This window comes from Linepithema humile, chromosome 7, assembly GCF_040581485.1.
Source record: "Linepithema humile isolate Giens D197 chromosome 7, Lhum_UNIL_v1.0, whole genome shotgun sequence".
In the NCBI taxonomy this organism is placed as follows: Eukaryota; Metazoa; Arthropoda; class Insecta; order Hymenoptera; family Formicidae; genus Linepithema; species Linepithema humile.
The window spans coordinates 22,716,398-22,733,468 of NC_090134.1; the positions used below are offsets into that span (position 1 = coordinate 22,716,398).

The following is a 17,071-nucleotide window of genomic DNA, read 5'->3' on the forward strand; positions in this document are numbered from 1 at the left end:
TGTTTTGTTTTTTTTTCGCAAAAATGAATAATTTGTTTAAATAATCAGTAATACTACAATTAAGGAAGAAGAATATTATGACTCAAAAAAAGTTGTTTTTACCAGAAAATTGTAATAAATATTGACCTAAAAATGGAAATTATAGATTTTGAAATTCTTGTAAATAAAATTGACATTTCACAAGCAAAATGAAAATAAAACTAAAATTACCGTAATGAATTGATGTCTGCGATTAAATCTTGCAAAAATGGACTTCAATATAAGTCGCAATGATAAGCTTGCTCTGTACACGAGCTTACCCAGTATAAGACCTGTATGACGAATGAGGTGGACCATAATCCTTGGACACAATATGATCAACGTGCTCGCCAAGAGTGATCGCTTTGCTACCGCCGCTTCCATTGCCGCTTGCACCGCTGCCACCGCCACTCCCTTCGCCAGCGGGACTATGAGCTATGCCGTTAGGTTCTTGTGGAGTTTCTCGATGAAATCCCTGTAAAACCAATTTAATTTATCAAAATAAAATTAAACACTCGATAGATGTTTTCCATTGCAATATAAGAATTTCTTTAACGCTACAAATAAAATTCCCCCCAAAAAAAGTAACGTTTGTTCACCTGAAAAAGACGATCGCCAGCACGTGTCGGCTGATTCGCGGAAGATCCACTTCCACCAGAGTTCTCGTTTGATCCCTGATTGATTTGATGAGTTATAATTGCATCTATCAAACTAGCAGCTGTGAGAGTCGACGTGTCGTTCTGCTGTTGACCGGACGACTGGCTCTGACGCGACGACGATTGCTGTTGTTGCTGCTGCTGGGATTGCTGAAGCCTGGAGGACTGCGAGAATCCGCTCAGCAGCCTCGACGAATCTCTATCGAGCTGCTGTTGGTCTCTGTACATTTGCGCGATGTGTCTTCTCTCAGCTTCTATGCGCTGCTGCTGTTGAATATGCTGCTGGATATGCTGCTGCTGCTGCTGTTGCTGCTGCTGCTGCTGCTGCTGCTGATGAAGATGCGCGAGATCCCGCTCGCGGTGTGCCTGCACAGCCATACGGTCAGCGTGCTGTTGGATTTCCTTCTCGCGTTGCTGGTGAATAGCGAGTCTCTCCCTCTGTTCCTGCTGTTGCATCTCCTTCTCGCGCTGTTGCTGTACCGCCAAACGGTGCTCGTGCTCCTTCTCGCGTTGCGCAGCGACCGCCGCCATCTGTTGATGAATCTCCTTCTCACGCTGCTGAAGTAGGCGATGTTCGTGCTCTTTCTCCCGCGCCTGTTGCACGGACATACGTGCGTGTTCGATGTGCATGTCCTTTTCTCGCTGTTGCGCAAGACGGTGCTCCTGCTGTTGCAGATCCTTCTCGCGCTGCTGATGCTGCTGCACCGCGAGACGATGCTCCAATTGCTGCAGTTCCTTCTCGCGATGCATACGGTCCTCCTTCTCGCGCATGTGAACAAGATCGCGCTCCCGATCACGATCGCGCTGATGATGCGCCGCCGCAACCGCCAGTCTATGTTCGGTCTGCATCGCCATGCGATGCTGCTCCTGCAATCGTATCTCTTGCTCGCGAAACGGCCGATTGTCGTAGCAACGATCGGCGGCCATCAGGCGATCCGCCATCGTCTTGCCGAGACCCTCATGGCCACCGCTGCCAGATGCAGCCGGATGGCCGTGCGGATGCGGCACCGGAAGACTGGGTTGTTGCACCGCCACGTCCACCAGACTCGAAAACGCCTCCAAGCCGGGTGGCGGTGGCGGATAATGCATCTGTTTTTGCGGATTGTGCCTCTGGATGACGCCCTGTCGTGGCTGAGTGTGCGTTTGCGGCGGGGGTGGAGTGCTGGCGTAATAGAGAGTCGACGACTGCGGCGGCAGCGGTTCGCTTTTGCCGGTCGTCTCGCCGGTGGCAGACGCGCCGGCACTACCGCTACGAGCTCGCGCGTGCATCTGCTGGCTAGTAATGTAATCATTCATGATAATCTGCCGACTGGACAATTGCTGTTCCATCGTGTAGCTTGGTGGCGGTCGTCCAGCAGTCGTATACGAATTGTACTGACTGCTGCCATGGCTGACCACTACAGCCGGCGATGCGGATTGATTCGCGGGACCCTGTCCCGGCGATGGCTGCGGCGGCACACTGCCCGTACCAGTGACGGGTGAATGTCGTATGGTGCGATGATAGTCGTACATGGGTGCGCCGCGTTTGTCCACCGTGAACGGATGCACCGGTGTGCCCTGAGTGATCGAGCCACCCGTTTCCTTAGGCGCCACGGGACCGGTGGAACCGGCGTTGACAGCACCGCCGGCACGCTCGCCAGTGTTGGCGACGCCGCTAACTACTGGATTACCGGGAGGTGTCATCCGCAGCAAACCTTCGTAACGCGTCGTCGACACGGGCGTGCCGTGCGTGATCGAGCCACCTTTGTGTCCCGACGTGCCCATGCTGCTCAATTTTGGCGACAGCTTGGGATGAGGCGGCGGTACGGTCACCTTGTTCATTTTAGGAGTGATCGGCGGCGCCTGTGGTCGCGGAGAGGAAGCGTAAACAAGCGGGCTCTTTGCGCCACGTCCTTGCTCGGAATGTGGTGCGTGAGGATGGTAATACGTGCCCGGTGGTGGTTCCACCACGCCCGATCGGTAAAGTTGAACCGTCGAATGCTTGTGAAGTGGCATCGAGTGATTGTAGTCCTGTTGTAATCGAGGTTTCTTGATACTCAGATCTAACGTTCCTTCCGTTTCTCGTAGAGCCTGCTGAACTTGCATGACAACCAGGCCTTCCTTCGGCAGCATATCCGAAGAAGAAGCCTGACTGCTGGGTACAGTAGGCGGGCATGGAGTAATGGTGGCTTGCATTTGACCTGGAGAAAACACAAATTAAACTTTATAATATCGTTCAAAAGAATCGGAGTATATTATTTATTTTAAAAAATATTAAGAGGGAAAAAAAGAGACAACAACTAGTGGAATTCAAATCGTCTCAAAACATCTTGCGAAACTTGTGATTGAAAGTCTGTCAACATTGATACTGCTCCAGAAATTCGAGAATAATAGAAACATCAGCCACTTTGGCAAGTTCCGTTTGCACTTTCTTTTCTATATATCTTTCTTCCACCATTTTTCTTATTTCTTTCCTATTTGCAAATAATATATCTAGGATCCAGAAAACTGATTAAAGTTTTAAAATTTTAATCCTCAACAATACAATAGAAGGGTTGTAAATCTGTTATAATTAAATCTACAATTAAATGATCTATTTTCATTTTCTCTTCATCGTTTCTGTAACATAATATCCATTTCCATTATAATACAATTTATAATATATCGAAATATATCGCGCGCGGACAATATATTGGAGAAATAAATAATTTTAAATTAATAAGATATAATCTTATCAACATACGGCACTTGACTCGGTTCTTGTTCTGCTCTAATATTATGTATAATTCAAATGCTCTATTAACATATTTAATACAGGATGAATAATTTTTTTTCTATCTGCTTCCAATTTCTTGTGACATATTATACATTCAGCAACATACCGTCACATTGTAAGTAGTTCCGTATCCACGGTTGCATATCTATATAATTCAATTTGTTAAAAAGTAATATTTATATTATCAACTTTTGCAATATCAAACGCATGTAACGTAGACTTACCGTGAAGATAGAAAATTACACTTATACAAACGTTGTATTAGATATGAAGCGTTTAACGTCTCAATAATGTCTCACGCGTTAAAGGCGGCACAATATATTTCAAATACAGAATACCAAAACAATAATATATAAGAAGATCTTCAATAAGAATGTAAGCATAATATTTGACACGTTCAAAACTTTCAAGACTTTTCGACTCCTTGTGCACTGTCTGCGACCACTGAGCATATTGGAATTTATAAGCGCTTACGCACGCGTAGTCGCCGGCAACTTAGTTGACAGTGCGCAAAGGCTTTATGCGCAAAACAATCTCGTAAGATGTTTTGATTTTCGGTCATTCTTGACTTGCTTAAAAATTTGCAAGTAAGAAATCTTATCACAATCAAACTTTAATTTAATTTAATTTTAAATATAACAGTAGAATATTATCGAGAGACTTACCGATTTGCTGAGGACTAGGTGCAGAGCGATGGCCATGATGAGGTCCCGACACAACGGACAACGTTGCTAGATTCGAATCTCTATTGGACAATGCGGTGTTCGACATACTCGAGGATGATTTGTAACTACGAACATACGTTATGTCGTTTCGATGATCTGTCTTCAGAATACTAGATATCGTTGGTGTGCTAGAGCTATTGGGTGCGGAGGAACCACCGCCGTCGGCCGGACTGTTGGGAGTTCGCTTCAACTGCATTTCAATAACGCCAAGCATAAGATCCTTAACAGTGAGCGGATTGGAATTGTTCGTTGTCGACGGTGGCGAATGCATGGTCGGCGGTGGTTGCTGATGCTGATTTTGCTGTTGATTCGATTGCTGCAATGATGTCGTGTTGTTACTGGCGGTTGTCAGAGTCACCACAACGCCGCCATTATCCAAGTCGGTGCCTCCTTGACCTTCGTCCGCTGTCTCCTGGAACAATTAGCGCACCTCTATCAGACGGTTCTATCATGTGTAAAGACATTCGCGTTTTGTTTTTCAAAATACTAATTATGTCACTCGTAATAAAAAGTACTTACGATGTCTAAACAGAAAGAAAATATCTTACTTAAATTATGTTGTAATATTTTTTAACAGTGATTTAATTTTAAAGTTTTGCAAAGAACATTTTACAAGACATTGAAAAACTTGGAATTGTTCATACTGTAGTCGGAAGCGCATTAATACGAGCGAGAAATCAAGTTAATCGAAAACATGTAGATATCGATGAAATGTAAATAGATTACGGGATCAGATAACGAATGAGAGTCGGAGAAAAGGTTTGAAACGACATTATTGGAAACACGGAGATTCGTTCGGTTAAAGTTCAATCGCTGTTTTCCGTTCCGGTTATTATACGCGTAACTAAATAATCAATCCTGACAGTTGTATGACTTTTATAATTTATGCATTTTACGAGTTATTTACTATAAATCTTTTATAAAACATTTTCTCCTTCTCCTCACGTTATGTGTTTTACGTTTTACGGTTGGCGTTTTCTTTTTTCTCTTCTACAGTACTTGCAATTCAATACACTTTAATGACGTGCATCATAAATTTAAGTGTTTTAAAATTAAACATTTAGTGGCGTAAAAATTTGAAACAAATTTTCGTGTTACGGTAACATGACGCTTTCTACAGCAAGCCAAGCTAATACTAAAAAAAAAAATACTTAAGAGCTTCGTCTTACCGTGGCTGAACTATCATAATCTTCACGAGCACCACTAGACGCTGCAGCGGCACCTCCACTGCTGGAAGACTGATGAGACGATCCAGGTGGTACGAGTGACACCACGGCTATGTCTGATAGTTTCTCGCCGATTTTCTGCTCGGTGGATCGTTGGAAGGATATCGGTAGTGAAGATACCGCTGTGGAACCACTCGCTGAATTATTACCCGTCATGGTGGTAGCCGGACTACTTGCACTCGCCGTGTCGCTCGAATCGTGACCCTGAACAAGAAAAAGTAAAGAAGAATAAACAAAAAGAATCAATCCAATCAAATGCATGAAAATGTGAGAAAAATCTTAAATATATAATGCAATTTTTCATTAAGAAACTAAATCATCAAAATTGTATAAAAGCAACAAAATTTTACTCTAACTAAAATAGTAAAATTATATTTTCCATTTTTTAACTTGAATCTCAGATTGTACATTTAAACTGAACAATTAACTTGAAAGAATAATTTGCAAGAGAGAACTCACAGCTAACTCGTCGCAGCTACTGGTACTGCTTCCAGTACTACTTTCCTCCTCGTCAGTCAAGCATGGTCTTCGTTCTTCGCCTAACGATGCATAATATTCGGCCACAATCTGATCGAGACTCAGCTTCTTCCGATAAGCAAAATAGTAGTTTTTGCATTGATGATTCGTCTTGCCGGGTATCTGCTCGGCGACCTTCGACCAATTAGGACCGTGTTCTCGAAGCGCTTTGCGAAGCTGTTCCAGCTCCTCGTCCGTCCACTGGCGTGATAACGTGTCGGCGCCATCCTCGGATACTTCTGTACCGCCGGCGAGATACGGCGCCATACGGCGCGATATGCGGCTGAAGCAGGCCGAGCAGCATTTTGTCGCACTATTTGGTATCTCTGAGATAAAACAAGGCGAATGGTTCAGTTATGAAATACTTGTCACGTTTTATATAATATACAATTTAAAAAATATGATTATGTCGCACATTCAAGTTTCTTTTAAAAACTTGAAGCGTGATATAAAATACAAAAAAATACTTACGGATAAAATGCAAAATTTATTATAAAAAACAAACATATTTAATAAAATGTATAAGATGATAATTATCAATTATACGCACGATATGATATAACTACAAAATTAATTTGCAAGGTGTAAAAATATCATATAAAATTATAAAATAAATGTATATATAAATGTTCCGCCTTTATTCTGCTAAATTGATCAAATCAATCCCGGAAACTCGCAAAACTTAACGATATACTTCAAGACTCAAAAAATACAAATTAATTAAAAAACTAAATTAAAAACTGAAATTTTAAAATTGTAAAAATTCATTAGAAAGTCGCAAAGTACTCACGGAATTCCTGAGCAATCGGCTCCCGAATTTCCGGCGGCAGATCAAGCCACTTGGAAGGTAATGCTCTCAGCCGTTTCACGCGGGACTTGCCGAGATTCGAGCAGCCGGGCAATGGACAGACGGTATAACGTCCTCGAAGGGCTTTACACCGACAGGTATTGCAGACACGTGCACCGGGCGGCACTTGATCTTCCCGCAAACCGTACTGCGATGCCTGACTGCGCGGCAACGTGCGACTCTGCGTGCTCCCCTCGACGATGCTCTGGCACACCGTGCAAGCGTGGGGTCCTATTTGCCTGCCGCCCTCTGAAACAATAAAAGAATTTCAAATAAGAATAATAATAAAATAATATTTCTGCTTGAAAAATGTAAAAAAATAAATGAATTTCTTAATGCGAGAGGAAAAATTGCAATGGAATTCAGATAATAATACTTGGAAAAAAAAATTAAAAGTTATTAATTGCCATCACCGTCGAAATAATTAAATTTGATTCTTTAATATTAATGACCTAAGGATATCAGAATTATATGTGAGAGTTTAAATAACTTTAATTAGCGCACACACAAAATGAATTCGGTAACGGATTAAATCTATAAAATTGCGCCCAAAATTAATTGCATTTTCCCCAGTGCCAAACGGTCTCTTTTCGATCGTCCTGCGCGATATGGAAAAACGCTCCAAATCGAGAGTGTGTTTCGCGCTGATACGCCATTCGATGAGGGGAGACTCGCGATAAGGATCAAATAAAATATAGAGGTCCGCGACGACGAGGCGACGAGCGATACGCACAGGTGCAATGCACCGGCTGCGATCGCGCGTGTTGGAGATCCTATCGCGATGCAATCGCGATATGACGCACACTGTCGCTAAAACGTCAAAAGAGGAGAGGGAAGGGGGGGGGGGGCATTGAAATGATTCGGTAACGCCAACGTTGTCCGCGGACTGCCGTGAAATATAAATGCGTGCATGTTAGTCCGCGCGATACGCGCCGCGGTACAAAACACAAGCGGCGATAATGCTCGATCGGATGTGCCATTCCGAGCGGTTCGGAATCATCAAATGAATCGGAGAATATTGCGGACGAGAGCCAACTGCAAAATTACATTTGTGGACACAACATTGTTATATTAACTAACATTCGCTGGTCCATCTTTGAATCCTTTTTCAAGAAGAATGTGAGAAATGGTGAAATCGAGCGGGACGCAACGGGCGACACTCACGTAAAACGTTCACGTGAAAATAAATGCACGGCAGTTGCGGCTCTTTCAGCGGCTATTTAGAGAATGTACTCGCGTTTATCCGCTATGAAATTGAGTAAATACAGTTAATCACGAGCCGCGGAAGGAACTCGAGTGAAAACGCGAGAGCACGGGTGAAACGCAGAAGAGGTGCGGCGGCGGTGGCAGCGGCGAAGGAGTTGGAAGCGAAGCGAGAGACAGTATAATTACTCGAGACTCGGCTAATTAAGGACGCCCAATTAAAAAGTTCTGCCGTTCGTTCTTAGCCCCGCGCAAACGTTGGCATCGCTCCGCTAGCTCGCTCGCTCCTAAGTAAGATCGCTTTGATAGTTCTGTCCCGCCCTGCGCTGAAACTGCTGTAAATTTATTCGCGCCGACAATTATCGCGAAATCGCGTCACCTAATAATCGCAGCTGCACCTCGCCGCTGGCGAAAAGATAAACGTGCAACAAAACTTTATCACGCGTTCGCAAAATAAATCACGAGACGCAGTTTATAAAGTAAATTACAAAGTAATCGGTCCGCTAACTTTTATAAAGCGATTAGTTGGCGAAATAGAATTTCACGCTAAAGTTGAGACATAAATCCGGATCGAGTTACGAGACAAAGAGATCAGCTTCGTCCATTAATAAGACGAGAATGTTGTATACGCAATTGTTCCGTGGCTAATCTAATTCAACGAAAATTCGAATGAAATTCGGAATTAAACGATGGTCGCTCGATGCTTGGCAATTATTCAGCATGCTCGGTGCTCTCTTTATCTCGCGAAACATAACGCGACAAATCGCGGGTCCCGAATGCTGCGCGTCTGCTCTCCGGTGACCTGTCACGCGAGCTGCATCCCGCGTGTCTTTCGGATTGTACGCGGGATTATCGTTGACACGGAATTACCAATGACATCGTGCAGCGATCGCCGGGAACGCGGAGCGGGGTGAGCGAGTGCGGAATATCTACGCGAGTACCGCGATATCGGAAGAGTTTTGCCGGGAGAGCGAGCGCGCGCCGTGTGAGAATATTCGCGACACTGATTGGCAGGTATTCCCGGGAGCGAGAGAAAATCGCTCTCGTAATTCGCACACTCCTGCCCTGCGACCCCGACAGGCCAATCCCGGGGCCAAGTAGAACGTAGCGAAAATGGAAATTTTTACCTTATCGCGGATGCTGGGCTTCGCTACCTCTGATCTCATTCGAAAATACACGTCGCGCGTGTGATGCGCGAAAAATATTTTACATCGCGCATCAATTTTCGCGCCATTTCGCATCTGTCACTTACACCATATCCGACAGTCAGTACATTATGTATGACATGGATTTCATATTACAGATATACATGGATAATAAATTTAAATTATACCTAAAATTTTAAATGCAGCTGGGTGGCAATCTCGCCAGAGTATTCCAACGATTTCATTGAATTAATCAAACATTTCGATATCTTTGTGAACTACTATATCACCAGCGCATTAACAACACTTTCCAGTATTGTATAAATTTTTCTTTCCACCATTTCGACTTTTCCACACTTCGGTGGGAGAAAGAAATTTGAATACAAGAAAGAACTTATTTTATACATAGGCAATTTTTTATTTTCGTCTTTCCTCTCGATGATGGAATTCCTCGACGTTTCAGCGAGATTTTTCTTCGAATATTCGAAGTCGTTTGACCAAGAGCACTACGGGATCTGGTACCGACGTCGGCCCCGCGGCACAAAGCGAATACAATATAGCCGCGGATAACGCGATAACACGCGTCACGTGGAATAATTCGTAAAGCACGTTCCCCGTACACTCAGTGTAATATGCTGCGCGCAGGGAGGAGACCCCGGGTGGAGAGGTGCGGACCGGTGCAGGTAAAGGAGAGTTAAAACTGGATGAAACGTCGTGATGAATAATTTATACGAGAGCCCATTCAATAGAGAACCCATGCGCAGTTGGTCCCTATTACGCGGAAACGAGTTAACCCACCATCGGGCGGTAGTTTCGAGTAAATTAAGTTTGAACTGCAGACTCCTGTATTTGCAATCCCAACCATATTCATAACTCACGACTTCAAAAATCGGGAAATAAATGGAAACAATTCAATCTGCCGAATATAAAAACGCTCGTTGCCGCACGATTGACGCCGCTCATCTTCTAATATCTGCTAAGAGAGCTAGAATCGAGCTTGAAAAAATTGATCAATTTTAAGAGAGTTGACTTTAGATTTAAAATAATGTGATAATAAATAAAAAATCAATTCATTAATTTAATTTAACATCAGCCAGTGGCTGAAACTAATAATTTTCTGCAGTTTTGTCTTTCGTATCGAATGTTGAGTTTTTTCCAAGGTAGGAATTTCTCTAGAGTTTTCGGGGATATTTTGCCCCTCGACTGTGACTGACACTTCCTCTTTTCCGTTCCTCTCGTTCATGTATTCGTCGAAACAAAAGCCGCCGCGGCCGTGCCAAACCTCGCTCAAACGAGAAAGCCGATGAAAAAAAGATGCGGTTGACTGCGAGAGTGGGAGACATTATCTTCGCTAATTAAGCTGCTTGACAATGGAAGGGTAACTTGAATACTTTATAAAGGCTTTATGTGCGCCAAATGATTCGCTCGTTTGACCATCATCCGCGTACCCCTTTCCCCTTTTACCAGTATCAAAATATTCTACGAAATTCGTCCCTTCTCCAAATGGTCGTGTAATTACACGTAATTGTTCTCAAAATCCTCCCGTAAAGTCGCGATACGCATTTAAATTTTATAGCACACGTTTCCCGTGTAATCGAGGATCGAGTATTTGCAATCGACTCGAAGGTACTCAGCCGCGGCTTAACCGAAAGGACACTGCTCGTACAGTTTCCTCGCGAGGATACCGCACGCACTCTCGAAATAAAATATTCCCTTTGATTCGCAAGGTCTTGTGCAAGCCGTTCCGAAGCGTCTTTTCTCTCGGTTATTCTACAGTTCTTTGATCAATTTCACGTTAACTGCTTCTCGGCATTTTCTCACATTAAATAAAACGTTATCGCGTTTAATCCTTGGACGCGCGGTTTTTTCTTGAGAATTCGCGAATGCTCAAATGCTAGAAGAATAATTTCGAAAGACCTAAATTGAGAATACTATTGAATCCGTTCGTTCGCGAAGCTAATTTTCTCTCTCCCTCTCTCTCTCTCTCTCTCTCTCTCTCTCTCTCTCTCTCTCTCTCTCTCTCTCTCTCAGGACGAACCTACATATTTTTTTTTCTTCTCCACGTGGCTTCAGAAATCCACGCGCCGATTGGCTCAATTTGTTCGTGGGAGAAAAAGCGGAGGAGTCTAAAGCAAACGCTCGAGAGACCAAAAAGGGAGGCGGCACCCGCAGGGGGCCGCGCTGTGGATTCGCTCCGGGCTGACATTTTTGTATTTATGTATTTATGAGATTTACGCTCTCTCTTTCTCCCGCGCACAGCCGGTTTTACAACGGGAATGATTAAAAACAAACACGCGGCGCGGCCGCGATTCTTCGCGATCTCTCAACCGCCGTCCCGCTCGAACAAAAAGAACGCTCGATGTTGTGAGGATGCGGTAATACGTGTTGTAAATTTACCGTAATATGTACCGGAAACGCGTTTTCGCGATCTCTGGAATAGATACAAGCCAATGTACAGGGTGTTCGAAGAACCATGTACTTTGTTCACCAGCGAAAAATTTCTCGCGGTTTCTCTTCTACGTTCGTTCTCCAGAACGTGTTTTGTTTGTTAAAAATATTTTAATTACAGAAGAATACATATGAAAAAATAAAATAATACGAATAAACTTTTCCCCAAAACGCTCCGGAAACATTAATGAGGAAATATTGGCTCAATTGACAAAAGTGATTTATAATTCGCAATTACCGAACACTCGCCATTGAAACGGGGAATATCATCGAATGAATATCGTGCAAACAAGTATCCTCTGTATCTCTGCGCGACGTAATAGCCCTCTTCCCTTCCTCCCTCTTCTTTGACAAGCCACCTGCGCGATTATCGTCAGCAGGGAATGGGCCGTGCAAATATGGGATCGCTTGTAGCGTTTGGGTGGCGCTTGAGCTGCACTGCGTCCGCCTGGATCACGGTCTACTTGTGTAAATAACATCTGTCAATTGCGACGAGAAAGAGCCGGGAATGGGGAGAAGAGAAAGAGGGAGTGTCGCTGATGATGAAACGATCGGTCCATCCTCCTACGCGTGACCCTTTAAAGCACCTCGGCTGATTGAATTACGATGATTAGCGTACCATGATGTCGCCCGAACAATGTCAAGTATACTGTTAGTCAAATCGTAACACAAACGAATAAAAGCCGCAAAAACGCGCTTGACAATGCGACAAAGTAATTTTTATTTCGGAAAAAGATGAAACATTCAGAAATTAATCTCGACTACTTGTATATCAATCGAAATATTTTTCGTCCATTTTTGGGCACTTTAAGGGCAGGACGCGGGAGGTGATGTCAGTCTATTTTGATATTTGACGACTTTGAATTATTAGTATACTGGAGAATTTATTTAAAAAATTGGAGAGAGAAATATATATATATATATCGGGGCGTAAATAATTAAGCCGGAAATCTGCCGGTCTGTTTTGCGGTCAACTATTCTTATCGTCAAACTATTCCTATGTATGTCTAAAAATAAATGGGCCGAAAGATATGAGAAGAAACAAAATTCAGATTAATTTCTAAACATACTGAAAATTAATTTATTTGTATACTAAATTTGTATTACTATAAAAAATTTATAATAAAATATTTTTCTATGATATACTTTAGCGTACAATTGAAAAATTGGAAACTTGCTTCTAGAATTTTGAAAAGACAACAATCGAATCACAGTAAGAGTCGTGATACATGGATATCTCGATGTTTTACAAAATGTTTTATCACCAACATAAAAAGAGCATCGTGGAATCCACCGCTGTCGGACCCCGTCCGGCCTCCTCCTCTCCGATCGCCCTCCAATTGTGCCCTCCGCCCTATCGTGCAATTACACGAAACGAACGATAACCGCGGGTAAATGGGTGAGACGAGTCGATAACGCCTAAGTAGCGTTAATTCGCGTGCAGGTGCGCGATACGCATTACGTAGAAGCTCTTGAGCTCGTGACTACATTAAGCTGTGCCGTGTGTATCCGTACGTGGATAATCCGGCGTATTTGTTGAGCGGAAACGCGCCGAATTCGAGCGCGAGCCCCTGCCACATTGCCTATTGCACACAAGACATATAGAGAGAGCGAGAGAGCGAGAGAGCGAGAGAGAGAGAGAGTCGGCATAACGGAGGCATTAATTGGGATTAAGTAAATCAAGACGCTAATTAGCTCGTGCGAGTTGCGCGCGCGCGCGAGTTTCCACCCCCGTTTGCCCCCGCCTTCACCTCCCCATTTCCACCCCATCCATCGCCATTGCTACCACCACCGTCGCCACCGCCGCTGACCAGCATGACGAATGGATTCCCGGGCATTTAATTTTCCCAGCAATTTGCTATGACTACTGCGCGATCACGATGCGTGTGATCTAGGAGGGCGCGCGAGCCGTCGCCATTTATTCGCGTATTATTGAGTTAACACTCTCCCGCGTGCACTGATCTGCTGCGTATTAACTACAAATAGAACCACATTAGCGTCCGCGTTCGTAAAGTCCGATCTAGGGATGCTGACGGTGCAATTATTGCATTCCCGCATTTCAAGAGGATTTCCAGCTTGAATCTGTTCTTTTTGTTTCAATAAACTTCTCGACACAATAAACGGCGTTAGTCTTATTAACGCATTGTCGTCTCGTTAATGTCTAAAAATTAGTTAAAAAATAACTCTGGAATTAATTATCTCAACATCAAATAGCCTTCCAATTTTTTATTTTGTTTCTAGAGAAATTATTGTTAATTAGAGAAAATGGCACAACTTTACTTATTTCTGAGCAAATTTTTCGTGAATTAATATTTGCGATATTTTCATCCGTTTCTCTCGCTAAAATAAGAGATGCCTTCGTTACAGCGTTCGGAAAATCTATCGAAAAATTATTCGGTTCAAAACAAGTTTATTTAACGAGGTAAATAAATTTGACGTTTTCAACTAAAGCGTTTTCTATTCGAGAAAACGTATTCGTTTCTTCAGTGAAGAACGTATTGCAATCAAATTACTGACCGATCCCGACGAAAAACGCGATTGCGCGGTGACATTTACAACGAATGTGAGTAATAACGTCAATCTTCTTTATAACCACTCTTTCGCTATTTAAATATACGTATAGATGTAACACGAAGAGATTTTATACGGAGAAAATTGTATTATGAACGAAACACTCGATATCGGTCTGTGAGGTTCTCCGCGTAGCTCGCTAATTAATTATAACGTTTACGGAAAGTTCATCGCGGCGAGTATCGAGATTTAACCGTTGCGAAGTCAATAACGCGCAAAACAGCAAGCAAATAAATAAGAACAGTGACTATTTATTTTCTTGCGGAGGAGAAAAGACCGGGAAGATGAGAGTGGAAACGTAAAGGGGGGGTTGAGAGAGCTCCTGCGGCGAAAACGCGGCGGAGAACACGCGGTATATAAGTCCGCGCACAGGGCCTGGTAATATCGCGAAAAGTGTTTGCTCAGCTTGTCTCGACCGACGTTGGAAGCATTAAACCGCGAGCGTTCTTTCGTCTCTCCTCGAGAGAGAAAGAGAGAGTCCTCTCCTTCTCCTCGCGCCGCTGTGTACTCATCCGCCTCGCCCTCGATTATTTCCGGTGCGGAGAGTCCCGGGGCCCTGTCCGCGCGAATTCCCATCTTCCCGATTAAAGTGGCCATTGGTAATGGCAAACCGGCCAATTAAAAGAAAAATACATTGGGGAAATAATTTTCAACAGAGTATATAAATACAAATTATTTACAATATTGTCAAATTGTCATCGTTGATAAGCGGTGATTTTGTAACATTTTTCATCTCACCTCTTTTACTATTTTTATTTTAAATCTTCTTGCTACGATAATTGCTTGTTATTTCTACGTTTCACGCTATCATTGGTACTTCGGGCGGAAGCATCCGGGGAGAGTTTTGCACGCGGTGTGTCATGGTTGGGGAAGTTTCGCTCCGTCCACGGGGTACTTGGCCATTGTATTCCACATTGTTTGATTGCTATTGCAACGACCGCCCAACGACAATCTCGACGATACCGCTGATCGCGACGATGTTGCCGGAAGGGGGTCGACACGACAGAGGGGGACGGAAAGCGCGAGGGGCTGCTGCCTCTGTTAGCTCTAGTTTGAAACGACGGCCTCCTGGGAAATGTGCGTAATCGCCGAGTCCCCATTCTGGATCCCGGCAGCGACGGATTCTCGCCGACGATCGCGCGTTTGTTTATGGACGCGTGCGCGCATCGCGAAAAATCGCAGTCGATTCGATGGACGGTCATCGAAGATGAGCGAACCGTTTCCCTTCGTATCCCAATGTATTATTTACACACGGACCGATCATTTTCTAGTAACAATAAATGAAAATTATTTGCTAGTATAATAAATGTCGCTTTAACATTATCGTATCAATTATAAACACGTTTAAATATCTCGTATATCAGATTTTTTCTCTTTGCAATAAAAATTGAAAGGATTGAAAGTCGCTTTCTCTCCATCTCTCATTCTTATAAAGAATATCGAAAAACAAAACTGCCGCCTCGTGCGAGAATAGAATCACTCCGATCGCCGGTGATTTCAGTTCTCTTCTCGCATTCGACTACGGACGTTAACTTCCCGACGAAAGCAAAACTACGGAACCGGATATCGCTCAATTTCCTCGCGAGAATGAAAAACGGAACCGCTGACAAGACGAGAGACAGGGATGAGTGGTGAAAAGGTGGGCTCGCAGCGGCACCGCGCGTCCCGAAAGCGCGCACCGGGTGCCCTCTTGGCGGAGGAGGAAGAGGGCACGAAGAGAGAACGAAGAAGAGGGTCGTGGAGCGAACGATCGCGGCCCCGGAATAAAGTGGAATTCAGCGCGAGCTGAATTATAAACGATATTATGCAAACACGGCCGGCGCCGCGGAGAGCGGAGGGAGATAGAGGAGAACGCATACTCTCTTCGTTGCCGCGAGAGTTAATTTGATGAAAAACATCAGAGGCCAGGCGCGGGCGAGAGAGCGGAGAAAAAGAGGGAAAGAAAAAGCGAGAGAGAGAGAATCGAGAAGAAACCGGCAAAAGACGCATCTCGCGGCGAAAGATCGCGAGAGCGCCTTCTCTCATCATCTTCTCTAGGCAGCTCTCGAAAGATCTTTCGTTTCCTTTCTCCGCGTTTCTTTATTCGTTTCTGTTATCGCCCGCGTTTGCTCTGCCTCGCGTTTCAAGCCGATAAACATGTAAAACCGCTACTTGACGCCGCGTCACGAGATTTCTTCGTTTTCTATTTTTTACGCACGATATCATTATTATTATTCGATCGATAAAGTCATCGATTGGATCAATTTTGCAAGTGTCTCTCTCTTCCTTGAAAATATCTGCGGTCTTCGAAAAACGCCATTCATTGCACGATGAAATATATATGTGATTTAATGCAGAGACTAGTAGATCAACTAATTAACTTGTTCAATTGTTGATTGAATATTAATATTCTCGAATTGACTCTAATCATTTCTCCGATTGATATTCACTCGATTTATTAATAGTGATATTCGGAACGTTCTCATGAAAGGCAAGAGTATCGAAGTCGATCTTGTACGATTTGCCCCGCGTGTGGGATTCAACCTCGTTATTACCTCGTAGTTTCGCAATTATAACGTAGCGTGACACAATGGCATGGATAGGTTGCACCCTGAATTGTGACGACACACGCACCGTTATCACGATATGTTATCTATATTGTTCGCGATAACGTTTTTATGCTCTACTGTGCTACTATGCCCGCGCACGCCACTTCTGCCGAAACTCTCTTTCAACTGCAAATTACTTTATTTTTAATCAAAATTATAATTATTGCAAAATTATAGTCGTTGATTAATGACATTTTTGGCAGAATATAATTAGTGTAGATTTTTCTATTCTCTAAATTCCGCTTTTCTCCCCTAGTTTTAGTCGAGAAAAGGCTCTGCATCATCACTATTTTGTTTACGCGTATATATTCATGCATTTCGTGCTACTTATCCCTACAATTGTCATGAATCTTTTATCCTCTTGTGACTTGAG

General features: G+C 43.6%; 1 protein-coding gene across 17 annotated transcripts in view; it reads right to left on the minus strand.

Annotated features, from left to right (window-relative positions):
- Nucleotides 1–17,071, minus strand: part of Smr (Smrter) — a 90,928-nt gene that overhangs the window by 2,589 nt on the left and 71,268 nt on the right. For 14 of the 17 annotated variants that reach the window (XM_067358716.1, XM_067358710.1, XM_067358714.1 and 11 more), the window contains 6 exons: nucleotides 6,687–6,992; nucleotides 5,840–6,222; nucleotides 5,324–5,584; nucleotides 4,095–4,566; nucleotides 618–2,854; nucleotides 300–493 (listed from right to left, as the gene is read on the minus strand). In XM_067358716.1, coding sequence (XP_067214817.1) covers nucleotides 300–493; nucleotides 618–2,854; nucleotides 4,095–4,566; nucleotides 5,324–5,584; nucleotides 5,840–6,222; nucleotides 6,687–6,992 — 3,853 coding nt within the window. Of the gene's footprint in view, nucleotides 1–2; nucleotides 127–210; nucleotides 494–617; nucleotides 2,855–4,094; nucleotides 4,567–5,323; nucleotides 5,585–5,839; nucleotides 6,223–6,686; nucleotides 6,993–17,071 lie in introns of those variants that run through there. The other 3 variants (XR_010891121.1, XR_010891120.1, XM_067358723.1) reach the window with 3 other exon arrangements.